The sequence below is a fragment of the Pleuronectes platessa genome, chromosome 14 (genome assembly GCF_947347685.1).
Source record: "Pleuronectes platessa chromosome 14, fPlePla1.1, whole genome shotgun sequence".
NCBI classification, from domain to species: Eukaryota; Metazoa; Chordata; class Actinopteri; order Pleuronectiformes; family Pleuronectidae; genus Pleuronectes; species Pleuronectes platessa.
In genome coordinates, this window is record NC_070639.1 from 4,507,368 (window position 1) to 4,535,291 (window position 27,924).

The following is a 27,924-nucleotide window of genomic DNA, read 5'->3' on the forward strand; positions in this document are numbered from 1 at the left end:
GCATGTCTGTTATGAGCAGCTGCAGCGCTGGATCAACCTGTGAGCAAGGACATTTTATAAGAAACTCCCTTTTTGAATATAACTAAATACTTTATACAAAGAAATCCCTGTAATGTGCCGTCGTTGCCTGTTAGAATACTTGTGAATAATAGAAACATCAAAGTTTATTTTACATTCCAGAGTAAGAACCCAGTATCCAGGCTGTGGTAAAGTGTGTGACTCTTCTCCAACTTCCTTTCCCTCCAAAACGTCAGCAGTGTTTCTACTGCACCCTGCAGGTCCACAGTACTTCCCCAGAGGCTTCATTTATTCCACTATATATTTAAGTATCAGGACCAGTCACCATTTTATTAGTATAATATCACTCCTATAACTAAATTATAAATGTTTGGCAGTAGTATAAAGAGTAACCCATATATCTCTCCCATACATGACATAACATCATCTACAAAAAGTGTAGATGTTAGTTATCCCAGTCCTGCTATTAACCGATATATGGAACCACATTTGTCCTGGTAATAATGAGATCATTTCCAGTGACTGTGAAATATATGTATCAATATTTTGTTGTGAGAACTTTAGGAATATTCCAAATGCCCCCGTGACCCTGCAGACACTAGGAGAGGCACTCGGTCTCCCCGGCTCCAGCACTGACCCCACGGTGTCGACGGGCTACGCCTCCTCCTGCCCTGCTGCCTGTCATATTCCAGATAATGCTCACTGCCTGGGTGTCATGTCCGCCTGACACCTTGTAAAAATGGACATGGCAGAGATAAAGAAGGTCATGAACACATTGAAGAGGCCCCAGTGCTGAAGTTTTAACATTATAATGAATTACGTCGTTGAGTGGAAGTGTGCGAAATATTAGGAAAAAAATTAGATAATGTGGGACAGTTACATTGTAAGTACTGTGGACACATTTGTGTGCATACTTAGGGTTAGGGTTGAGTTTGGATTAAAACTCATTACTTCCCTGCCTGCATTGGCATTTTAGAAGACTGTGTGCTTTGAGGTGAAACAGAAACAGGAAGGCTACAAACACAACCCCCCCCCCCCCTTCTCCCTCAGTGTTTTGATGTGGAAGACAGTGACAAGAGCCCTGTCCTCAACATCCATCACCTTGGGAATGAACAGGAACGCAGATTTTGCGTCTGGACAGTGTTGGACCTCACTTCAGAGCCCCGCAGAAGAGACCCGCAGCAGATTAAAGCCTGTGGTTTCAGAATGAGACCCTCAGGAGTCACGTTACAGATACAGATGTTTCGGGTCTGGTGTTAAAATGTGGAATATGACTTTTCATGGGTACATCTGTTTGGGGAATTTACTTATAAATTGTCCTCTTGTTCCTGTCCTAACTGAGCCCAACCACACAGGCCGTTTTAATATATTACAAATATAACTATCAAATACTGTCTCCTCAACCTTCAGGAGTCCAGGTGGAGTTTAGGTAATTTGTGTCTTGTTCTTATTACGCAAGCATGGGGTCATTTTATTCAGCACAAACTCATGAGATAAAGAGACAGCCACTTATGAATATGTACATATTTGTATTTAGTATCTGCTGTTACTAAAGGACAGTTCAAGGTCGAAAAAATATTTTTTGTACAAAAATAACAGCATTGTATGGCCTATTTTGTCATGAAGTCTGTAGCTACTAATATATGAATAATTCTGTTTAGAAAATATGTTAAGATAAATCACTACATACTCAGGGCTTCTATAATAAAGTTGTATGTAAATGAATCATGTTAAAGGCTAAAGATGACATCACTACTCTTTTTTATACCAAGTCGAGCACGATTTTATGAAATTAAACCTCTCAGCTGAAAATGTTATGTGAACCAGCCCTTATACGTCAATTTTAGTGGCTTCACTACAGGAAAATAAAAAAGGAGCCTGGTTAGAAAATGAAATCATTTATTTAACATGACCGTATCAGCAGATCAGCCCACACACAGCATCAGACTCAGGTCACAATCACTCATTTTCAGTATTTACAGAGGCACATTCACATTAGGCATTGAAGCCAGCCACAGCAGCTAATGCTTAGGTCCAAACCTGTGGCAGGTTTGGTTGCTGCCTCAGAGTCCAGCAGGGGGTGGGGGGGAATGGCTGTTTTAAATCAAAGGGGTCTTCAGATTCAGGGTCAGTTTCATTAACTTCCACAGTCAAGTGTAAAAGTGGTTTAATCTTCTCCCGTTAAATCCACTGTTAGCACATGTTCCTTTCATGACACGGTGCGGTTCCAGACCATTAGATGCGCAAAGCAACATTTGGGTAAAATAAAACTTTTAACGATGTGACTGTGGAGGGTGTTCCTAATGTTCTGGGCACTGGTTGTGGAAGCATACATTTGTAAAAGGTGTAAAACTGTTGCGGTTCTCCTGATATAGTAGAAGTAGAAACAAATTTCCCTCAATTAATATTGACTTGATTTGAACTCACTTTCTCCAATTTATTGAACGACAATTCAAATAAAAAACAAAAAAGTAAAAAAGGGGACGAGTATAAAAGGAAAAATAATGATACTGTAGTCCATGGAAAAAAATAATGAAATTTTAAACCAATCCTTTATTCTGATACAAGCCTTGCCTTGCCGTCCTGTAGCAATTAACAATTGCTGAGTATTTAAACTAAATCAATATTTAGTGCAAATAAGACTCAAATATCAAGAAACAACAAACACTTTGACAGAAGCGGAAAGGAAAGTCAGAAAAACAGACCGTTGAGTTCTGAATAATCAACATCCTTCATGTTAAGCAGGTTGCTGCACAGAGACCGTTAAATGGAAGAGAGGTGAGGCTGCAGCGGATTTTCGATGAATGAATGTCGACAGAAAATGACACCTATAAAAAATCCCAAATCCACAGATGATCGAGTCAAACTAATAAAGAGAAATAAATATTCAGTCTTTATAAAAAAGGGTTTAGGCTGAAGCTTTCAGTGGGTGTGTTCGTCAGTCTGTGTCGACTCAATCTGAAATAACCGTCTTGTTTCAGAAGATATTTACACTTCAAAACAACCCAATCAGGGCTTGGGAACACAAGTAATGCTTACATGGCATGAGTGAAGGTTCCCCTAGTGTCCTAATAAAGAAACGCAGCATGTTGGACGAGCCAGACCCAGTAAGAGACGACTTGAGGTGTAGTCGTCCATTTTTCTGGCCCGGGATCGTCCTCTGTGGGGAAACGGTTTCGCCTGAGAGCAGAACTGACAAGAGGAAGAGCAGCGAGGAGCGGGAGGATGAAGAGGAATGAAAGCAACCCAGAATAATGGAGATGTGAGATACTGAGGACCGGGAGGAAGATGGGTTTGAGACGCGATTAACAAGTCAAACTGCAGATTTTCATGATGCACTCAAGCCTGAATAAGGGACAGACCGCCACCCTTCCCCCTAGAAACCCACGCCAGTGATTTGGTTTATTTTACCTGGGCTTCTGTGTCATCTCCCATGGCTGCTCCCTAAAAGTGAAGCCAAAGAACCTTGTTTGCCATCTAGCGTGGATAAACCCTGCCTCCTCTATATCAGATGGGACATGTGCCAATAGTAACATTTGAGGGTGTGCACGGCTTTTAAAAACTCTATTAAACCACCAAAGCTACACCACTGCTTTCATTAAATGATAGAAATGTTCAAATATTAAAAAAAGTTAGGAAGCAGTGGACAAAAGCTCATTGTTACATCAGTGTCGTGTTGTCAAATGCTATTAAGAGTTAAATCATTCATTCAAATAATCATTTGCGATATAAAGTGACACTTTCTGTCAAACACAATCAGTGGTTAAGTTGGGATGACGGTGGCCAGAGAAAATTATTTTACCCCTGCGGCGGCTCCATTTTTCACAACACCTACCAGCTGTAACATAAAAACTCTGACCTCCTCCGCTGGTTGTCGCGTCTGACCCTTTCCTCTCCCTTCCTTTTTGATTCACTTTGTAAGTTATTCTAGACCTCATGCGCTCCTCCTGCTCCTTTTCATCCACGGAGCGATGGCGAGGACAAAACAGCTCTAAAGTAAGAGGAGATAATTCCATGGCTTCCTGTCCCTTGTCGTCTCCTAGTAGCCTCCTGATAAACTTTTTAAAGCATGATTCTGCATTATTGAAAGCTCAAATATCTGCTTGTTTGAGTACTAAAACAAGCTACATGATCAGAATTGATGACAATGCACAACAGGACCACCCATAATATCATGGTGCTAACTGTTAGGACTCAAGTATTACACCTGATTTAACTCAGTTAGAGCAGAACAGATTACAGCTCCACCACCTTCCTCCTCCAAACTAGATCCTTACATCAGGGTATATCTGCCTGTTCCTCCTCCTCTGTTTAATGAATGGAGATATAATTGTGTTGTCTAGCTTCATTACTTTCTCATCCTGTTTGTAACTCAATCAGCAGGACGACGAGTTGATCGTCGCCACCACTGTCATCCTCTACCTGTTCAGGGCCTTTTCTGCAAACATCCCTCACCCGGAGGAATCAACAATTCAGCAAGGAGGAGTGTACACAAGCTACTAGTTAATCTCTGTTTCCTCCTCCAACTCTGCTGCTGACTGTTCAGGCTCGACTAAAGGTCCAAAGTGACTTCTACACCCCCCCAGCAGCTTGAGTGCTGTCGTCTTCCTCCTCCTCCTCCTCCTCTTCCTCTAGTTGTTGTTTGTCTGTGTAAATGTCCCTGACCAGGAGGACTCTGGTGAGGAGGCTCTCCAGGATACATCGCTCCAGCGGCGTGGAGGAGAACCACAGCGGGTCGTCGGGGCTGCAGGCCGGATCCGGCTGAACGTAAAAGATGTCTAGACGCTCCCGCAACAACGTCGGGCTGAAGGGAGGAGAAGGGAAACACAGATGGAAAAGAAAGAGAAAAGTAGGATAAAAGGGAAAGAGAAAGAAAGTAAACATGGTTAAAGAGGATAGAGAGAAAGAGAGAGAGGGAAAGGGGGATGTGTGAATACATTTTTCTGAATTTCCTGTTAAATAATTCAGTAAAACTTACGACACATTGTTTTATATTAAGTCCTCATCTTCAAAATATCAACACTGTGGTTCAGGATGTGAACAGCAACGAGTTATAATCACAGGACTTGTATAGAAAATATTTTATTAGGATTTCATAGATGTGGAGATGTCTTGTATTAAGTGTATTTTACAAAAGAAGTCAGTTGATCCAGAAGATCTTGAACCCACCACTTTGATCTGTAGAGGTCGTACAGGTGACACTCGTGCTTCTTAACCGGGCAGCGAACAGTGGAGCCTCCTGAGTCGTCGTCCTGATCGCCCTCCTCCAATTTCCGCTTCCTCTTCCTTGACTCCGTTTGTACTAAAGAACCCAAAAAATTTGATAAACATTTATGATTTGTGGAAAAAAAGAAGATTCAACTACATTTAATGACACAATATAAGAAGATCAGAGCTGGATGACTGCCATTTTTATGTTGCTGGCCTCACCGTGGTTATCCTGAGAGATGGAAGGCACGCGGATGCAGACGTTTGTCTCCTTTGTAACAGGATGGACAGTGTCAGGGCCGTAGACGTTGGCGAAGGAGAGGCGGAGGTGCTGCTCCACGGTGCGCAGGCCGAAGTATTTGGTGTTCAGGTAAACCAGTGAACGCAGCAGAGCGGCGGGACTCTGCTCCCCGAGCTGCCCACTGCTCCACAGGCTCTGCTCCTCCACTCTACCCCACAGAGAGCCTGAGGAAAATTAGCCAAGACATTAAAATCTATTCCAGGAAACAATCTGGAGCTCATTATTCAAGATGTCAGTTTCAGGACACGTTTCCGGAGACTATGTATGAAATTCACCTTATAATTATCTATAATACATACAATTCTAACAGATATTAAGAAAATGTTAGTTGCCACAGTTATTAAGCACCAAATTTGGTGACCCCGACATATGTTTGTTTATGTTCGAAAGAAAACACAAGGGAGTAGCTTAATTAAAAATAGTTAGTCTTTATAATAAATTTCTCTTGAAACACCAACACAAATTATGCAACTCTGATACTTCATAACTGAATATTTTGGAGTGGTTTGGTATATGTATACAAGTAAATATTATGTTAAACAAATATACGCTTCCTACTCGCTGAATTTGATGCTAACCTTAAGTTCTCATATCAAACTGAGGAGATGATAAATAAATAAAATTCACTCTATGCAAGAATATTTCACAGACCGTTCAAATTTCAAACGACTGGACATTTAAAGAGAAGCAACTAACTGAGGCATATTTTATTTTCATATCAGAATATACATTTTTGCTTGACTTTCTATAAAGCAGATGTAAGCGTATTTCTTAAACCATTTTTCACTGAGAAAACAATTTTACACATGATGACCAGGTACATACTTCAATCACCAAACACTTTCTCCAAGTCCTTTCTATTTATTAGCAAGTTGTGTGGGACTTTCTTGTAAATATACTAGTAATTCAGTGCCAGGAAGACCGCAGCTTGTTTGTGTGGATGCAGTGTCCTCATAAGTCTTTTCAGTGCAATCACAGTAAATCAGGATGTGAACAGCAGAAGAGTTATAATCACTGGACACCGCTCAGAATAAGAAGCAACGCTAGAGTTTTTTTTAAACGGCGCTGAACCACCAGATGGCGCCAAAGAGCAAATCTATTCAGATGGATAATTTCCCCTCCAAAAATCCTCCTCTCGAAAACTTTTGGAAATACAATTTCACTCGATATTTTAATCCTTTACTAGTTTGTGCTTATCGATGAATTTATCGATTTTGTGTAAAGAATTCTTAAAACCTGGGAGAAGTCTTTTGACAATCCGTGAACAGAGGTAAACTCCACTCACCATCAGGAAGCACGCTGGGCTGCCAGTCCTTCAGCACTTTGTTCAGATCCTCTCCAAACTGCTGGTAGCAAATGTCACTGAACAGGTCATCCTTCCGGCCTTTTGCTTGGAGGTGCTACAAAAAGTAAAAAAAATAACACTCACATTTATGAAAAGGTCAAATAATTGTGGTTGATCTGAAACAAAAAACTTAAGCGTCCTCATATTTAAATGATCATCACTGTTTTCAGGATGTGAACAGCAAAGTGTTAAAATCATAGGACACAACAAAATACCAAAAATCAAGACTATTGAAGGGTATTCTACAGCAGGCCTAGAAAAAACCTATTCAAGTGTTTTAAGTCACAAAATGTGATTAAAACTCAAATAAAAGAATCAAATCTTTACATCTCGTCGTTTCTACACAAACATTTAAATCATTCTTACATTTTTCTGTTAGAAAAATCCCAAACCAGAGGATTTTAGAGAATCCTGAGCTCCATGCTGAGGCCATGCTGCTCGCATGTGAGGGAAAGAGACACGAGAAGGAAGTGTGCACCACTAATGTCCTCCCTACGGAAAGCACTCCCTCTAAAATAAGTTCCTACCTCCAAGTGGCTGCAGATGGAACTTCAATAAAACGGAGAGAAAGTCAAAAACCTATTCGCTTCAACTTATATTTGTTTTGCTTTAATATAATTTAGTCTTCCATTTTTTATTTGTGATACTTTGAGCGGTGTAGATGTTTTAAAATTCTTATAAATGACTTTCTAAAAATTCCTTTATCCTATGACATTTTGCTACCTTCATGTGTTGCCTGATCTATTTAATTTGTAATTAATATTGCAATGTTACATAATTATTTTAGCAGCGTGTTACTTTGTTATATATTTATTATATTATAATTTTATTTTATGCTTAGACCCGAAATGTTTTAAAAATGAAAAAGACAAGAACTATGTTGCATAAAGTTTATTATAATAACAATAATATTATTATCAGGGTCTATAATACCAACCTGCTGGATCCCCAGACAGAGGTAGAGGATACTGTCTGGAGAGTAGCGCTCCCCATTGGTCCGGCAGACCTCACTGACAAACCGGGACAGAGCCCCGTTCAGCTCCTCCGAACTCAGCGACAACAAGTTACTTTTTGACCGAGCTACAAGAGATAAGAAGGGGCACGGACACTGTAAGCAAACTTGTCCTACGTGTTTTCAAAATTCAAATGGAGTAACAGCCATTAATGATGGGGGGTAACTCACCTGGTTTGGATCCATCTTTTACTTTGGTGTCATCTGATTGGTGAGAACGAGACAGTGCCCAGCGCTTCCAGGCGTTGATGCCATAACGGGCTTTGAGAGGCAGCGATCGTCCCCCTGAGCGTATGCCCGCTGGATTGGAAGAAGGGGACGAGGCTGAATCTGAGCCCTCCTCCACCGCAAGCCTCTTGTTCCCCTGTTACACAAACACACCAGTTACTACACAGGAAAATTGAATTGGCCAAAAAACAATCTTGTTGCAAGTTTTTGTGTATGTGCATACTTTTCTCATGGGCATGGGCCGAGGTGACGTCTCTTCCGACTCCTCCTTCTCTTCTGCTAAGACCGGAGGTAGAGAGAATCCCATGTCGTCGTCCATACCTTCAAAGACTGGAACAGGGTCTGAGGCTAAGATAGGAAACGGCATCTGTTGTATTATTTTATATAAAGTGAAAATATAAACTGTGATATTGTGACCATCAAGGTTTGCCTTTGAGACAAGAAAGGCCATGATATCATTGCTTCAACCCACAGTGGGTTTCCATATGATCCTGGTTGAGTAAAGTCAAGGGAGTGACAGGTCAGTGGAAAACGGTTACAAAGAATAAAAATAAGAAAAATATATATTCCTGTTAATGACTTCACACTCTCTCCTTTACAGTGAGCCACATCTAAAATGACTCAGATTTGACAGAAGGGATGACAGTAGATCCAGAAATAACCAGTGGGAATCATTTTAATCTCAATTACTGAATTGATCCAATAAACCCATGCAGTGAGATGTTGTTACATAAGAGCTGCTCCACTGCACCGGATGAATGAGAATGATAGATGGACAGATAGAGTTATGGAGACAAAAGCTGCTCTCAGACAGTCCGGACATTTTCCTGAAATTGTCCAAAGTGGCTGTATGTGAGAAAACAAATGTCTGAGTTAATTGCTAAAAACCTTTTCAAGAACTTTTCCAGCCGGCCTCCTAGTTAAAAGGTCCGGAGAATGTCAAAGTGAGCCCATGTGAGAATACAGCAGGAAAATGTGGGGGAAATTCACAGCGAGCAAATTGACATGTTGAAGACATGTTTCTTCACTTTTGCCATGTCTGTATGGTAAAAGTGAAGCCATGGAAGACAATGTGATTTCTGCAGAACAATTTTTACATCATGCCCTGCCTCCTGCATGATCTCCCCCCTGCCACCCTTCGCCTGAATGTTCCGGATATTTCCTTGTTGTGAACATTTCAAACCTGACAATCTTCTGTCAAACTCTGCAGAATATTCAAATCCAATTTTGATAATTGTGACACAATGGCTTGTGTCATCATGCCTTTCACATGACGACACAGATTGTTCCTGACTGAGCACTGGTGGGTAAAGATATACAGAGGTGTTTACCTTGAGGGAAGTCTGCCTCCAGGTCCAGGTCTGGCTCATACTTCTCTTCCTCCTCTTCTTCCTCCTCCTTTTCTTCTTCCTCCTCTTCTTCCACCTCCGTCTCCTCTTTTCCTTCTACTTCTTCCTCCTCCTCCTTTTCTTCTTCCTCCTCTTCTTTGTCTTCCTCTTTCTCTGAGCTGCTACCGGAGGCATCCTCCCCTTCACACTCCCTCTTTACTTTTACCGGCTTCACATCTGAAACTGAGCCAGTTTGCTGCTCACTCTCATCATTTGCTGCAGGACATCAGGATATTGGTGTTAGCTGAAGTGTTTCAGATGCTTTGAACTTCACAAACAAATTTCTTGGCACTCCTTTTTGCTTCTGGTTGGATGCATAATTTTCAGTAACAATCATCTATTAACCTTTGCTGATAAAACCAATAGTATATGGATGTCTACATAAGTAATTAATATATAAGTTATTAAGTACATAAGCATTTTTATGTTTCTGATGTTTTTTTACAGTTTCCAAATAATCTGCTATAATTGACTGACTGAATTTTGTTATTTTGAATAACAATATGAACCTTCACAGTCAGAAAATATATTCAGTAAAAGCACAAAACCATGACTTTTATCCACATGTTCTTCTTCTTTTAATGTCTGACTCTTTTCAACATTTTACAAACACCAGCATGTCACTAGATAATGCCCCAGCATTATCTAGCATTTTAACTCAGACATTCAACTCTCTCTCGAGTGTACCTGGCTTCTGCTCCTCTGCGATCATATTCGCCAGGGAAATTAATTCAGCCTCCAGAGAGTCAGAGGCCAACTTGGTTTTGAGATCACGGATGGTCTGGATGATCTGTTCTGCCCCCTGCAGCGTGGTGGGCAGGAAAATAGGCACAGGAACCTGGATCGGGTAGGAAATCAGACGACTGAAATGTTCAAATAGCAAGCTACCAGAATTTTTAGACCATTGTATTTGGCCTTTTGGCCTTTTGGCCTTTTAGTACGGAGAAACCAAACGAGATGTAAAGTCTTACCGGAATAGGCAGAGAGACTGGAGTGGGAGTCATCTGGGAATACATATTCATGGGCATGGGGATGAAGACAGGCACAGGTATGGGTACAGGAACATACTCCCTCTTCACACCATCGTCTATATCTGTGGATATGCAGAATCATATATGGAACTCAGCACATGTATCAATGGGTCACGAAGTGATGGTTTTCAAGGGAAAAAAGCCGGAATTTTCAGTATCACAGCCTTGTTGAGCTGTCACTATTCACTCAAATCACTGAAACTATTATTCTCTTTTACGTTAATGAGACTGAGACTAACTTTACTCCTCTTGAATGCTTGAATGATGTTTCAAAATCATGTTATTTCCCACTAACAATGTTCTATGTTTCTCTCCAGATAAATCAAAATATTGAAATTTACAGCTTTACCTGTCTGTAGAAGTTTGCTCTGCATGTGTGGCTTGCAGTAGGTGGCCTTGGTCAAGGTAAGCGGTTTGCAGAGCACTGCCTTGTTCTTGACATCTCTCATCAAACCTCCACCAGCGTATGCTACAGTGCCCTGGTTCACATGCTGCAAGACGGAAAAGAAAAACTATATGATTCTTACAAAGGATCTGTAACTATTAATACAATTTACAACAAAAAAAATGTACAATTAAAACGAATGAAAAGATTGTATTTGGTTGACAAAATGGTTATATGGTAGCAAACAAAAATATTTCAAAACAATCTGTATGGTAGAGACACCTTTTCCACATTTTTACTTACCCCAGGTTTGGCCCCTTGCGCTACAATCCCTGGGAAGAGAAAAAACGAATTCATCACTTCTCTGCCTAGTGAAGAAATTTGAGTGACACAAAAGCTTCTTTCCAATCTCATATTAACATCTGCATGCATGTAAAAACACAATCTAAGGTTAGGTGTGAACTGACGTACGTATGTCCATGTGTGCTGTGAACACCAAAGATGCATGCTAACACCAATATGAAAATGGCCAACAAGTAACGCTAATAGGCTAGCATAATTATATACTCACTATTCTCCAGATAATAATAATTCCTTAATACTTAATCTTTGAAAAAGATTTTCTGTTACAAGGACCATGAAGCAAATGCTCAGGAGGGTAATACACGCGCACACACACGCACACACAGACAGACCTGTTCACACACACTTAGTACCTAGTCCGGAGTTCTCAGGGCCTCTCTGTGTGACCATGATGGGATCGTTCTGTTGGCAGTAGAACTTCAACAGACACTCCTGGTCACAGAACTGCTTCATTTCTGATCTCCACATCACAGACTCTGTCAGGTTACCCTGCACCTTACAGCAGTCACACCGCGCCGCCTAGTGGCCACAAAATTCACAAGATAGTCATTATTTCGTTGACTTTTGCATGAAAAAAAAATTATTATTTTACAGCGAGCATGAGCAGACCTTGTGGTACCAGTCGTGGAACTTCTTGGCACACCCCTCGCTGCAGAAGTCCCGAGTCATGCCACCAAGCTGCCGGGTGAGAGCTCTCTTACACAGCTGGCTGCAGTGGTTACAGCTGACACACTTCAGACCCAAACGCTTGATAAAGTCCTGCTTGTATAAGAGTTTACAACCTGGAAAGGGAAACAGATAGAACAAAAGGAATAAATGTGTCCACTGGAAACATTAAATCTTAGATATAAGATATTTAAGTCGAAAAGATATGGAAACAAAATGGCTAAATAGATATAAAAGGCATTGAAGACCTGTTAAAAACATGGGAAACCCCACGGTATATGATCAGCCTGTTTGAAAACATAAAACTACATTAAAAAAAACTATCTGAGATTAATCAAGTGTCCTACAGGAGAATAGAGGACAGATTAGATCAGATAAGTACCTTCACTGCAGAAAGGTCTCTTGACCCCAGAAAAGTTGACCGTCTCGTGTAGCGTCTTCTCCTCTTGGCAGTACTCGCAAAACGTCACAATGCAGTGGAGCTTCTTGTAGTCCTCACAACACGCCTTACTACAAAACTGGAAGACTCTATCCTGAAGACAGACACATAAGAGGTATTCTCAGTCAGCAAGCATGGGAGTTTTGAAAAGTACAAGGTGTTACCATGGATGAAATAAATCGATTACAAACCTTTACACACTTCCTGAATGAAGTAGTTGTCTACCCATATCAAGGTAGACAACTAAATATTTTCATCTAAACTGATTTCTCAATTGGTCTTATAATAAATCAGAGGACAGTAAAAAAACTAGAAAAAACTGTCCTATAGCCCAACCAGACATCTTAAATTTTGCTTAGAAAATGACTTCGGATAAATGTCCCGTTGATCAAATTTTTTCAGCTCAAAGTAGATATATCACAGTTTTATTATCATTTTATACCATTTCTGGAAAAAAAAAGAAGACCTTGACTGGGTGCCTGTGTGTCTTCATTTAAATAAAACAAAAATGGGTCTCACCTCCCAGTCCAGAATTTCAGGTTTCAAACTGAACGCTCCTCGACAGTAGTTACATTTCAGCTGGACTGTGTTGTTTGTAGTGGAGAGTGGCGTCTCTCCGTTTGTGGCTGTTTGAAGAGTAGCATTCTGCAATTACCAAAGAAAAATACACATGGAGAAAATTCAAATTTTTTGACTTGTTGACATGCAGCCAACATTTCTAATGATCCTGACTTATTTTAATAATTGATATGAGCTAATTAATGAAGCCAACAAACACTTTTATAGTATATATATATCTATTCACACACACTGGCTTAACACATGATATTATTTGCTGAAAGAATCAGATTTCTCGTTAATATGTAGATTTATGCAACATGGTGCTAAGATGCTAATCAGGTCATGGACTCCACTGAGGGAACCTGTAGTGGTTTCAGTTTGTGTTGTGAGCTGCTGTTTTCATGAGGAAGCGTCAAATGGGTTTTATTTGAGCAACATTGACAATATTTCCTCTCTGCTATAATTAAAACTTAATGTCATTATTGATCTGAAGAAAAATTGAGACACACATTTTCAAAAGGAGCACCAGGTTAGAATCTATTTTGATCCATTTACCTGAACTAATTAATATATGACATTCTTATTATGCCTGTATGCTTATTTTAGCAGCAACTATGGTGTTTATTCATTCAACAATACTAAAAGCACCAGTGGGATGTGATGCCCACCAGTGAGATCAATAAAGCTCTATTTTAAAATTTCATCAATTGTGTCATCTAGACAATAGCGCCCCCACCTGGAACTTGGTGACACATTGTGAGCTGCAGAAGTTGAGGATGTTTCCCTCTGGCAGCGTGGCCTGGTACTGCGGTAATGAATTCCTCTTACAGAAGTGACATGAGGGTTCTGTATCTGCACATACAGACATTTGACATTAAAACTCACATAAAATATTTCTTTGTTTTTATTTTACTGATAAATAACTATTTCTCCTACTTGTGAATTTAACAGTTAGTAAAGCTCTTTGGTTTGCCGGGATGAATATTCTAATAATGAGAAAAGAACAAACCGCTTAACTAAAAAAATAATCATGAACCCTGAACTTGGAAAGGTTGTGGTTCGTAAATGTAAAGGTTCAGTCTATTAACTCTTGTGACTCACTGATGAAGGAGGTCGACGTCAGTTTGCCCTTGTTCATGCAGTTGACCGAGCAGAAGGAGCACATGGTGCCAGTCGCTCCGAGGCTGTGGAGCACCTCGCCCGTCTTTATCAGCGTTTTGCAACTCGCGCAGCTCGCAAGTTTGCTGTGGGCCTGAGGGACAGAGTGGGAAAACATCACTATCTGGGAACAATTTTTCTCTGAACACCACTGAAATGAGACAGACCCTAGTGGTTTCCTACATTCATTAGTGAAATGTCCAATAAGCTGCCGTTACCCACCAACAAGAACTATTGCAAAACATAGCTTCAACATATCCAGCAAAAACTGTATCAAATAAGTAGTGGTTTGAAAGGAGATCTAGAGGTTAGATGAGCACTGATTTAAATTGAAGCCTACATACACCTCAACCATCCACCACTGTGACCCAGTCAGCCATCATCTTTAATTAAAAAGAAAAACAGGCAACTCACAAAGTGGAACCAGACATGCAAATAAACAATGCAAGGAAGTACAAACATCTCCAAAATTTGACAATTGGCAGGATACGTGTGTCATAAATTTACATTCATGTTCACTAATATTTGAATTGAATGTTTCTTTCATCTGCATTTCCTTTTATTTTTATTAATATTTCTGTGCATATTCCAGTAGATAAACTGACCCCTGGTTCAACCTTCTGTCAAGGACCATTTGTTGTCTCACTTTGATATTTATTTCCTATTATTAGCATGCCCTCTTTTTTTTCTCCTATATTTTAAATGCTTCTCAGGGCTTAGTAACAAGGCCAGATGAATGAGGTTATTTGAGCTGTTGTGGGGTCAGTTTCCTGGCTGTGACGAGGAGCAGGGGTCATCACAGCTACATACAAAACAAACTTTGACATATACATAAGAGCAGTGCTTTAAATTTAAATGATATGGATGAATGACATTGTGGTATTAGTCATTCATGCTCCAATCAGGGACATTTTATACACATGCATTGTGTGGTTGAGGTGACAGTACCTGCTTGAACTCCCTGATACAGGTGTGACAGCAGAATCGTTTCTGTTGGCCATCGACCAGCAGAAAGTGGTTGGCTGATGCTCGGGTGGGCAGGTAGTCGCCACATTGCTCGCAGCAGTTCATGATCAACCCGTTGGCCCTGCGGTAAACGTTGAAACACGCGTCGCTGCAGATCTTGTGCGTCACAGTCTTGAAGCTAACCTCGTGCCGGATCTGTAGACAGAGAAAAACAAGGCGGCACCAGGAGCCCGATTAACTCATCATCGTTTAGCTTACTTTTCAATGGCACACTGCTTCTCTACCTGAGAGCCACATACTTAACTATCACACTTTGTTTCACTTAATTTAAGTGAAGTTCTAGCTTAGTAGGAAAAAACATTTTAATGGAACTCTAGCAGTGATTGAAAATGCCTCAACAGACTGATTCAAAAAGATAATAAATACATTTTATCTGAGCATGAATACACACAACACCACTGAGAAACTCACTCGCCATTTCCCTTCACCACACATCTATGACTGTGTTTACATGCTATACAATCCCATACTACTGGGTGTTTGAAGTATCATATCCCGAACTTCAGTATCCTTATTCCGGTTTTGTAAAACCCAATTTTACTTGCTGGTGCATTCCGTCAGGATATTGGTGCCTGTATACATCTTATCCTGGTTTCTGACCACTGCTGACTACCTGAGCAGGTGTGGCTTCATCCACTGCGCCCTGGTTCTTTGCGTTGGTGGTGACAGCACGACACTGGCCAAAAAGGAAGACATGTTTTAATATTTGCTGTCGCTAGTCTCCCATTGCTGGCAATACGGCGGAACGGCCAAATCCGTAACAAGATGTTGACATTTAACAGAGCTGTGTCCCCTATTAGCCAAAGCGGCCTCATTTTGACATAAAAGGCAGTCGGCGCAAACGACACACAGTTATACGTAACAGCGATTCTTGTATATATCATGACTACGGGGATATGAATAGCCAGATTTCTCAATGGTCCATATAAACATTATGTCTCAAATATGATGAAACTGGGATGCACCACGTACTAAACGCAGACACCTGGCAAAAATGACAGCTCAGCACAAAGAAGCAAAACAGGCCAAAAATTCAAGACAAAAAGGCTTTAGGAATCAACAGGAAAGAAAAGTAATACTTGTGCATTTTGATGGTTTAAACACTGGAGCATCTCAGGAGTTACATAAGAAATTAATTCAACACAACCACAATCCTTGATTGTGAGGTGGCAGGGACTACTCTCCTGTTTCTGAGACAACTGTTCTTGGTGGCCATGGACACTGGGCCCCTAAGGAGCGACAAGTAAGATCAATCATTTCTTTAATTGTACTTATAATGAGGTGGAACTAAAAGTAGGTGTTAGCAACTCTTTGCATTTAACAATGGATGTCTGAACCAATCAGGAAGTGAGTGCAGGTGTCTGTGCCATCATTTCAAAAAGTCTCTGTTACTGCCTCCCCAGACTAAAATGAAGTCCTAGCTTTAGGAGCTTCAAAACTACAGAGTTGTAAGAATGTAGCAAAAGATGCATGATGCATATTTACAACTAAAACATTTTTGTGGATGTAGCTTAATATACTTCATATCAGAGTATATAGTACTATTGTATAGAGAGGCAAATACATGGCTTTGGTTAAGAATGGCTGGTAAATGGTCGAGAGAGGGGTATGTGTTGTTATGTGTATCAGACTGACTGACCTCTGTGAGCTGCCCGCAGACAGTACATTTGGTTTTCAGGCCCGATTTGGGAGGGTTTTGCTTGTTCTCGTATGCGCCTAGGCAGCCTGTGCTGCAGAACTCCTGGAAAGACTCGCTGGAGTCAACCTGGGCCACGATGGTACCCTTCATATTTGTGATGTCCCTGAAAAACAAAAAACAAATCAGAGTCCAGACAGATTAGCATCAAGAGAAAATGTGCATCAGTAAGTTAACGAAAAAGAAATAGCTGTGCTTGTGTTGAAATATTGTGTTTGGCACCAGCAAAGATATAAATAAAGTTTAATTAATAAATAGTACAGCTAATTAAATTAAAACTCACTTTTTGCACATAGTGCAGCTCTTCTTGGGGGCAGGTTTGTGTGAGAAGGCAGAGAGACAGGTGGTGGAGCAGAACAGGTGAGTGGAGCCTTTTCGTTGGTAAGCCGTTTGGCCTTTCTTCAGAGGCTTTTTACAGTTAGCACAGGTCACCTGGCATGAACAAACACAACAGAGACAAGAGTTTTAAAACGGCAATGATATGACCTAACTCCATTAGCTGCCAGTATAATCCTTTTGTAACAACCTTGCAGGTACATGTTGGTCAAGTAAAACTGTGTGAATTGACTTTGAGCTTAATTAAGGAGCTACCACTGTTCAGCAGCATCACTTTTGAATCTGCTCCACTGAAGTCACATTGTTTGTTTTGGGGAATACTTTACTCCTTACACACTTTCAATGAAGCAGTTTATCAAATATGATTGCCGCAACTTGCCGTATATGTTTTAGTAATAGATACAAAAGCTGCATCGTCCAAACGTTAAGTTTGTTTGTCATATAAATGCACTACACCCAATGTATCTAGCAAGGGACCCGGATGAACAGAGTGTCTCACCTTGACCGTCCTGGGCTGTGGCTGGGAGCCTGAGGATGAAGTTGATGAGGAAGACTGGCCTGGAGGTTTGGGTAGTGAGGTGGCTGGTGACGGAGAGTCCACCCCGGTCTGCTTTTGGTTGCGGGGGACTGAAGCAGATTGAGAGATCCATGAATCTGCAGGGAGGGGAAAGGAACTAAGTTAACAGCTGACTGCATCCCACAGGTCATGGTTTTTCTGAGTAATTATTTGACAAACATGACTTCCTTTACTTCAGAAGTCTGGACATGTCTACCTTCCATGCAAAGATTAAATATTTGGCATTTCTGGGATTCATTGGACGTATGATGGTAGAGATGAAGATGGAAAACTAGGGGAGAGACATTGGGAATCTAACCAGGTGTGTGTCTTAACCACTGGGCTGTCGGGGTGACCCAGAACAAACCATTTCAACCAATCAGATGATAAATTATCAATTTTTACAACTGTTTTACAATCCTGGGACAACAGAGAACCAGGAATTGGCATCATAGTTAATGTAAACACGTCCAATGCATCTGGTCACAAGATACACAGCTTCACACTTAACTAAATCCGTGTTTGCGTTTTTCAGAAGATGTAATGCAGCTCAATACTTGACTAGAGACATGAAACTGTGCTGCATCCAGTTTGTTTGAAGAGCACCACAAGAGTCAACAGCACCATCTGGAGCCCGTGCAGAGCAAGACAGGGACATGAAACTGTCTCAGGCCCGGTCCCAATGACCCACTTTTTCAAATAACAGACTTTCAAAGCCTCTAAGTCTATGAGAGCTCAGGACTGAACGTGGCTGATGGTCCACTTGGAAAGTGTTAAAGCTCTAAGGTCTGCAATGCTGCAGCATGTGCTTTAGGCAATTACCCACAATTCACAGTGTTATGGTTAAAAACAAGTATGACACAGGAGACTCATTGTGTTCTAAAGACAGGATTTTAAAAGATGTTGTCCTATTATACTCCGGCGTATTGAACTCTTGAACTCATTTCTGGATCACACACAGGAGATGTTTATTATCAAGCTGAATTAGCCATCAGTCCATAACTGAGAATGCAGCTTAGTGATAGCAACACTACTTGTGTACTATATGTGGACACATGAATAGGGCAAAATGGGTTATCATTGTGTCAGCTAACTTTACATCAACAAGTAGGAATTTACCCAGCAAGAGTTTCACAATTCTGAACGGGACAGTACATTATGTAAAATAGCCTAGACGGTCTGCCCTGCAAGATATCTGGATAAATATTAAAAATATTAAACTGTTTTTAATCAACAGTATGTGAACTGGATTTAGATATAGTTGGGGTAATGGATTGGATGCAGAGCCAAGCTATCTGGATGCAGGTAGGTGCCGGTCTGCAAAACTGGGCCGTTTCAAGACACTGGCCCACAATTATTACAAAACTGATTTTACATGAATCCAATCAGGAGGGGAACAGTGAGAGATAGATGGACACAGTATCAGTAGAAGCACCATGCAGGTTCCTAAAAAGAAATGTGAAATATATGAAAGTAAACACAAACATGTGGCCGACTTACACTCAAATGAAACTCTGCATAAACATTTTGTGAAGCTCTTCTAAGCTGCACACTTTATAACAGTGAAGAAGGCCTGAGGTGATACTTCATTTCCATCACTAATATAACATTTTACCTCCATTGTACCTGTAATGAATTCATCACCTGCTCTGTTGTGTGTCCCCGTGTCTCCATTCTGTACCAGCTGGCCCATGGGGCCCGAGCCCCGCCCTGGGTTGAAGGAGGCTGTTGGTCGGCCAGATGGGGTGTCAGGATTCAGGCTGAAGGCGTTGCTTATCTGCAGGCCATTTTCCTCCACCTGGCCTTCACCTGCCTGGACACACAAGTTGTTTAGGTTAGGTTTTCACCTTAGTGACAAAACATTAGAAAACAAAGTGATGATGAAGCAAAGACAAGAGTGCAAAACGTGCACTGAATCCAACCTCATTCAACTAAAAGAGCTGACAGTGCATTTCTAGATGAATAAATATTGTAGTGCATCGTCATTACTAAGATATTATTGTTCACTATCCCAAGAATAAATCTGCTGCTGAGCCAAGGAAAATACTTGGTTTCACCAGCAGAAGACATCTCACACGTTTCTGCCTGAAATGACCAACTTTTTATCCACACAGGTTGACAGAGTAGAGGTGACTGTAAACAGAAGACAGCAACATGGTAAGATAAAATCTGCTCTGTTGATCCTCACCGCTGTGACAGCTGCCACTCCTCCCTGCAGTGATGTCACCGAGGTTATCATCAGGTTCATGTCTGCCTGGCCGTCTGCTGGATGTGGTGGAGAATTTTCTGCAGACTCTCCTTTCTGGCTACTGGAGCCCAGCGTGGTGACACTGGCGATCCTGATCTCTGAATCTGGCTCGGTGCTGCTGAGTGCACCAGGCGAGTGGGATATGGAGGAGACCCCAGGAGGCGCTGGTGAGGAGGAGGAAGTTTCTTTTTGTTCAGAGTCCTCCTCATCATCAATGACAATGGGCTCTGCTGCTGTGGTTGGAGGTTTTGAAAGTGATTCCACTGTGGATGCGTTGGAAGACGCAGGAGGACTGGGGGTCTTGGAAGGCATCGCTGCAGTGGACATGTCTACAGATGCCACATCGTCAGTTGGCTCGAGGCCATCTGAGCTGGGCGTGTCTTGTGAAAGGCTTGTGGCAGAAGGCTGGGGAGCCTCCTCCTCTTCCTCCTCCTCCTCCTCCTCCTCCTGCTGCTGCTGCTGCTGCTGCTCCTCCTCCTCCTCCTCCACCAGAACCACATCATCATCATTGTCCTCTGTGACGCCCTCCTTTGTGGTTTCATCTTCTGTTACCATGGAAACTGCCTCCCCAGCCTCCTCTGAAGGGGGTGTGGTTTGTTGCTCGTGGGAGGGTGTGGCATCCATGGACTCCACCTGCTCCCCTGCCTCTTCTGCGATGGCAGGGTTTGGCTCTGACTCCCCGTCCATTGCTAAGGCAACCACCTGGCAACACAAACAAAAGGCAGTTAGGAGACAATTAGGTGAAGACTGCACCAGTGATCGGTTTTATGAGGTCTTACAGATGTACAGGTAGCTCAGGTATCCCCAGAGACAACTTCCCCCACACAGCTTGGTGAAAACTCTGCCATTGTTATAGCTACAACCTCAGCATCCCTGAATGACCATCACTGGATTATTTTCTCATGTTTGATGTTTCATTTCACCCATAATCTAACCTCTGGGATATTATTATCCCATGGTTTCAGGTGACTGACCGTTTAAAACATTTGTCTAAATTTTAACCAAGCACGTCCCAGATATGAGTCTTTAATTTCAAACTACAACTTGTTTCCTTACCAAATGAAGCTGAAACTCTGATTTGTCTTAAAGGACTCATCGTATGCCCATTTTACCACAAGTTGATATGGTTCCTTGGGGTCTTAATGAGATAACTGTAACATACTTTTGTCAAAATACCACAAGGATCTTTTAAAACAGCACCTTTTTACCCTGTCTAAAACAACCCTCCTCAGATTGACCTGTTTTGAGTGCCCCGCCCCCCTCTCACCTCTCACAAGGCCATGTAGCAAGACTATGACGTATTTTTCTGTCGTAATCCCATTCTGCGCCATCTAGCGTATCGTTTCTAACATAGAGGAACCACAACAAATCGAGGGAGTTGTTTTTTTCCAGAGTTTTTGGGACGGTAGACATGCCAGATACCCAAATTAACGTGTAGAAGCACTACAAAAGTGGAATTTTCCTTATATGTCCCCTTTAATGCTGTGCTTACAATGAAAGCGTCAGTGATGCTGGAGGCATGGTGGTGTAATAATTTCTGTTGTATTACTTAATGTAGGCCCATAGAGGTCCATTCAAACGCCATGTGTTTAAAGAGCTTATAGTCGCACAAGCTACCAAGAGAGACAAAGTACAGGACAGGAAGCAGATTTTGGTCTTCCTACTTCTCCTCTCTTGATATCCATGGTGCTTAAAACAAGTTCATAATTGAGCCTCTATCAGAGTCAATTTGATGCATGTGCCGATTTATTCAAGTTGCTTGTTTTATTATATTTGACCATCAGTCCAAACCAACTACATCCAGTTTATTGTCATTTTAATTGCTTATTTTTGCTTGGAAAAATGCCATTACATTGAAAAGTCTACTAGTGGTTTTCTCAAATAATAAATCAATTGTTTATTCAGGGTTGACCTATTAAATAATAAGACTTAATGATTCTTCTGACATTTAAGGTTTAGGGTTAACCAACGAATAGTCTTAAACCCAACTACCTAGCCTTTATTTTAATATTCCTTTTAATACCATATGATGAAGAAAATATAATGACAATAAATTGAATTACATTTATCTTTAACCTTCATAAAGATTTGTTAGGTCCTCAAAATGCGGGCCTGTGAAATCGCAGAAGCATGCACCGGCCTTTACAGCCAAATCAGCTCTGAACCCTTAACATTTTATCTCATAGACACACCATAATAGACAATTGAGGTTTAGTTTCCTCATTGACTGATCTACTGATTATTCACTCGATTAATCAACTAAATGCTTGCTCTGTAAAATGTGACAAAATCCCATTTTCCAGAGTGCAAGATAACATCTAGTTTTGTTTAACAGCTATAAAATAGCGACATTTTGAAAATCCTTGTACTGGAGAAACAGGAACAAGTAAATCGATCAATCAGCTAATCCCTATAGATCTGATTCTGTTTTGTTGATTCTTCTATAATTTATTTTCTCGATCCTATCATTTGTTCCATAGGATGTCAGATCATCTTTAAAATGCCTGTTTAAGATTACCACAGCTCACTCAGATGCATTTCTTTGTGCTATGTCTGCCTAGAAATGACTTAAATAATTAATTACATATTTTTTCTTTCGATGGGCTAATCATTGCAGCTCCAGTGTGGAGGGATGGTGAAGGGCTTTGAGCTCTACAGTCAAGCCCTTCTTTCTGATTGCAATAACCCCAGGAAAACACCATGAAAGGGGGCAGCTAAAGCTCAGCAGATGCAACAGTAGGGCGACGTCGCCATGGCTGCCTCCCAAGAGCTGCTACGTGCCTGCCCAGCAACGGGGGCAACTGTGCTCCTCCTACAATTTACATCTTTCCGTCTCATCCTCCTCTCTTTCTGTTCCCTGCACCTGCTCACCCAACTACCCTGCGCTTGACTCCTCCTCTTACCTGCTGTCTTTCACAAATGCCCCCTCACCCCACCCAACCAACTAGCTCCCTCCCTACACATGTGACGCTCGACACAGCTTCTCTCTTGTTGTCCCCGGCAACCAGTGAAGCTACACCTTGGTTGCTTTGGAGACGGTAAGGCCCACTACTACCACAGGGACGTCAATGTGCGTAACATCTGGGTGCTGATGAGCTGGCCAACAAGGTATTTTAACCATTCAGATATCACCCTATATGATAAAGAATATATCTGCTTATCATTATCTAGCCTTTTCGACCTTCAAAATGAAATTGAGGACCGTTTTAAATAGCACCTGTAATATTATATATATATATATATATATGGAAGGGGGCAGGATAAACCAGTAAAAAGTAATACATAAGTGAGGTTAGATATTTCAGGTCCACATATGAATATTAGATATGGGTTCTGAGGTCTGGAACAATATTTAGCAAAAAGCTATAATAATCCACACTAGATATAATTAAATTTGCAGTCTTCATCAAGCTACATACATTATCATTACATACACTGTAAACTACATTTGAGACTTTTATACCTCTAAAGGCCTTTAAATATATTAGAGTTACCAAATTTGGTCTTCTGTATTGCATTTCTATCATCATCTATCAAAAAAACTGGAACTAAATGAATTTGATAATGATAATGATTTGGGGCCAGATTAATGATCAAACATATCTTAAAGCACTTCTGGGAATATCTGCACTTTCTATGTTGACTTGTTTCAGTCAAAATCATTTTCCTTTTCATGCAAATGATAATGTGAGACACACATCACATTATGCTGAGAGCTTCAGCACAGAAACACAATCACATACAGAGAAACAGGTACAAACCCACAGACACACTCCTGTGCAGAGAATGATCTTTGCAGCTCTATGCTCTTTACCCAGAAGAGGAAAACTTTGAAAGCACCTGAATTCAGCCTTTAGATCTACAACACAGTCTCTACCACAGAGGAATCTAGGGTACTGCCATTGCAACACTGTGGCATCCATTTTGGCCCCAGCACTGTGGGATGGACCGATTAAAAATCATGGCCCTGTGGTCAAACCTGGGCGGCGGCGGGGGGGGGGGCTTTGAGAGAACAAGTACAGGTTTTCATATTTTACAACAGCAGTTTTCCCCACACGTTGGCTTCATGACATTCTGTGGTTTGGTAGATTCCAAATATCCCTGATATTTTTACTCCATGTCCACATTGGTGGCCTTTTGGTAAGCAATTTTAGACTTTCCCGATTTAAAAAGGGGCATTGTCTAAGTTTTCTCTGCGGGCGAAACATGGTATCTTGTTGGGAGCAGGTGGTGGTGAAGGTTGCTTTTGCTAAGAGCATCAGCCATTGTTCCCTTAACTAGATGAGAGGTTGCAATACTGCATGCTCTCTGTGTGCAGCACTACCTCTACAGGGCATGTTTCCAGACACTTGCATGCTAGCTTCATAAACGAAAAAAGAGTGACGGATACAGAAGCAGAACAAGGGTTAACATTGGCGTTGATTTCCACAACCAGAGTAAAGATATGCAGTTTGATGCTGAACATGCAGGTTTCTGTTAAACTGATAACTGTTAATCTTAGCTATGTTGCAAAAACCTTCATAAAGCCCCTTTAAATCCAGTCAGCCTGAGCTGAAGTGCTGTCCACATCAGGTGAGTCTCACCTCCCCACAGGGTCCACTGAAACATCACATGGTCACAAACTGGGACACGTCTTTCTATGTCCAGATATCTTGTGATCTCAAGTAAAGACTAACAGCTATCTTGAATTCCAACACTTTAAAACGATATTTATTTTCCATTAGTTTGCTTCATGCATTTAAAAAAGCAGACTACCTGGGATGACTTTGCTTGAGCCCTACTTAAAACAAAAAGAGCCCAAAAACCTTAAATATGAATTTAAGAACTTGTGTTCACAGCAAGTTGGGTAAACAGCAATACGACACTTGGAGCAGGCCCATACATTCAGAATAACATTGTCAATTTTTTTTGTTTAACTCAACCCATTTTCTAAAGTGCATACTAAACTAGAATGACATTATTGTTGATGACGACTAGAAAGGCTGCATCACTAATGAGAACTAAACATGCCTCTAAAACCAAATTCGAGATATTCAGCTGAACACTGTGTAAGACAAGATAGGGCAGGAATTCATGGTATATGGAAGTATTGGTGTTTTTCACTATTTGCTAAAAATAGTAAAACATGAAATGCAGATCAGTTTTCTGTCAATTGACTGAAGATGTATTTCTGCTCTCAAGTAGCTGAAGTAGATTAAAACCACGTGAGGCTAAAATATATATTTGTTATTATTTGACCTTCTGTTAAAGTTAAATGAAATTCTGTCATAAATGCATTTTTTGCTAAGAAATGTAACAGTTACTTCATAATGAAATGTCACTTTTTGTTAGAAGTTCCTCCAGGTCTGTATTTTCAAAATAAAACACTGAATATAATAGTACACCACAACTGCTGCATGCAGTCAGGCTGGCCGGGCGGTGAACAAGAGGTGTGAATAGTTTGCTTTCGGACTGTTAACATGGACTTGACTGTAAAACGCTGAAGCTGGAAGAGGAAGAGTCGCTCACGGTGGTCACATGACAGGAAGCAACCACCAAAACAGCAGGACATTCAAGATCAATAAGATGTTCTCTGCTGTTTAAAAACATGATAGGATTTCAAATCCATCTGTGTGTGTGTAATTGGACTCGGACTCTAAAGTTTTATTTGAGGAGATATATATGGAAAGCACATGTGTTAGGGTTATAACACATCTGTCTCTGACTGTGTGGTCAACTACTGTCAAAATACATGGAGCGGACACCTAAAGGCACCCTTCTCCATGTGCAACACCTCCCCAAAGCCAAGCTGCTGCAAAATAAAGATGCATCCGTTTTTTGGGGCCTGACCGGAGGGAATCTCTGTGCAAAGCGAGGCTCTGGTCTAGACTCGGTTCACACTGCAATGCAGAGCTGTGAGCCAAGCTGCATTCATGTGGATGAGAGGGGAAATGAGAATCCAGCATTAATGAGCTCTGACATGCAACCTGGCTCCCAACGTCAAAACCAGGTGGAGGAGGAGATGGCTGAGCCGGCCCCCATGCATCAAACCCCCCAGCAGACCATCACCTCTACATGGGTGCTCCTCCTCCACCTATCCAACACCATCAGCAGGCGCAGGAGGCCAAGTGACATATTTCCCCCCAAGGTGGAGATATGCAGCAGTTTCATAATTTAATGTCTTAGCAAATTCAAATGAAACGCATGAGGATATTATATAAGGCTTATGTCACTGTGGGGTGGTGCGTAATGCGCAGCCACCGGAGCATCGTCCCCCAAACCAGCTGAGGAGCTAGCTCTCAGTCCGGTTACCTGGCAGCAGCATGTAAAGCCTGAATGTTCTGAGAGCTCCATGCAGCTGCTGATCTGGAATAAGGTTAGAAAATCGGCACACAAGGGCGGACTGTACCAAGCTTCCGGGCCGGCTGGTGTCCCCCCGGCCGTGCCCTTGATTGTCAACCCCGACTAGAAGCTGAGCTCCATGGCGTGGACAACCACAGCGCCAGATCCGGGCCAGGCAAACGGTTACCGCTGGGGGGGCTTTGCCTCGACCCTGATCCGAGCTCCTCCCCTCTTCCCCGGCTGCAATATTCCCCAAAACTTGGCTCTGCGGCGCCGATCCAAAAACTTTAACAAGGAGCAGTAAACAGAACCAGCACTACCTGAGCTGCGCAGCTCTTCCATAAATAACCCGGGTAAATGAGGGGGTCTTTCGGGCGGTAGGCTCCCGAGTTACGGTCCAGGAGAAACGTGGTCCAGGGTGTTCCGTTCCGCTGCGCTCCGTTCCCACCCCTGCTCCTCCTGGCGCAAACGGCGATTGGATTAGCGGCGGATCGGGGGGAGGAGAAGACAGAGACTGCGCCATTGTCAAAACACAAACTAAAAAAATCATCTCAACTTATTCGCTATATAGAAATAACCTGGATTCACACAGTGACACCAACACAGCCCCAGGCAGCATGGGGCTTTAACAACCACCAACACCCCCACAGCTCCTCCGGGGTACTACCTCTAACCACACAGGCGGCTGATCCACCACACTTGCCCCGCGGTCCGAGCTAAAAATCCCGGTTCGTATGATACCTGTGACACCGGGGTTTTAATTGGAAAGTGGCACCGCACGCACGGAGTCCACCCTGGCGCAATCAGGGGCAGATACACCCGGCCGCCGCTGGGGGCGCCCTGGGTATCACATGAACTGTGTACATTGGAGTCATGCGGGGGTAAACAACGGGGGGCAACCAGAGCCCAGCACCGGGGTGTTCATGCTAGTCTCCCGGTGGTGAACGTGATCTAATGCCGGTTACAATCCCAGCATTCAACCGCCACCCAATTTAACTACCCCCCCCCCTTCCTTCCTTCCTTCCTTCCTTCCCCAGCGGAGAACAGCACTGCCTGGTGTCCGCCATTAGGGCTCCGTAACAATACTGGAGACTAGAGGCGGCAGCAGCTCCGGAGCCCAGCGCACACATCTGTCTCCTGTCCCCGCTTCATGGAGCCTGGACGCGGCCCCTCGCCCCGGTGTGACCCCCCGGGGCGAGGCGCTGGGCTTCCGCCGGTCGCCTCGGCACAAGTTCCTTAAAGTTAGTGTCAGTGAGGTGCGAGAGTGGAGCAGAGTTTCTCTTACCGGAGCTGAGCGCCACAGCAGCAGCGCCACTTTTCTACCCGCACGTTAATCCCGCCGAGCGCGTGCGCAGTACTTTCCACTCTCCGTCCACAGATCGTCCGCGCGGAGGAGGACTCACTCCGCTCATAATATACCAACACACAGAAGTCTGCGACACCAGAAATACAGTGAATGAGTAGTAGTAGTATAGATGATTACTAGAGTCAGGCAGGAGAACAAGAAACAAGGGAAGGAATACATTTTTTCGTTATGCATTTAAGACTTGCGTAAACATTTTTATTTGCATGTTTGAGAATAAAGTCTAAATATTGAGAAATAAACGAAATTTGGAAAGTAAACATTTTTTTAAATGG

General features: G+C 42.1%; 1 protein-coding gene across 2 annotated transcripts; it reads right to left on the reverse strand.

Annotated features, from left to right (window-relative positions):
• Positions 1-1,900: 1,900 nt before the first annotated feature.
• Positions 1,901-27,649, reverse strand: zmym2 (zinc finger, MYM-type 2). 2 transcript variants are annotated; one of them, XM_053439458.1, is made up of 26 exons: positions 27,572-27,649; positions 19,906-20,667; positions 19,362-19,530; positions 17,661-17,815; positions 17,109-17,257; positions 16,769-16,931; positions 15,743-15,805; positions 15,052-15,264; positions 14,047-14,197; positions 13,682-13,797; positions 12,904-13,029; positions 12,328-12,478; positions 11,889-12,061; positions 11,633-11,798; positions 11,220-11,248; positions 10,881-11,022; positions 10,472-10,593; positions 10,188-10,338; positions 9,444-9,716; positions 8,336-8,460; positions 8,056-8,248; positions 7,810-7,952; positions 6,813-6,927; positions 5,449-5,691; positions 5,188-5,320; positions 1,901-4,822 (listed from the first exon to the last, which is right to left on the reverse strand). In XM_053439458.1, exons 2-26 carry the CDS (start codon positions 20,650-20,652, stop codon positions 4,591-4,593), a joined length of 4,443 nt encoding a protein of 1,480 aa, XP_053295433.1. In that variant the 5' UTR covers positions 20,653-20,667; positions 27,572-27,649; the 3' UTR covers positions 1,901-4,590. The 2 variants fall into 2 exon arrangements, with proteins under 2 accessions (XP_053295433.1, XP_053295434.1); XM_053439459.1 differs by lacking the exon at positions 15,743-15,805.
• Positions 27,650-27,924: the final 275 nt, after the last annotated feature.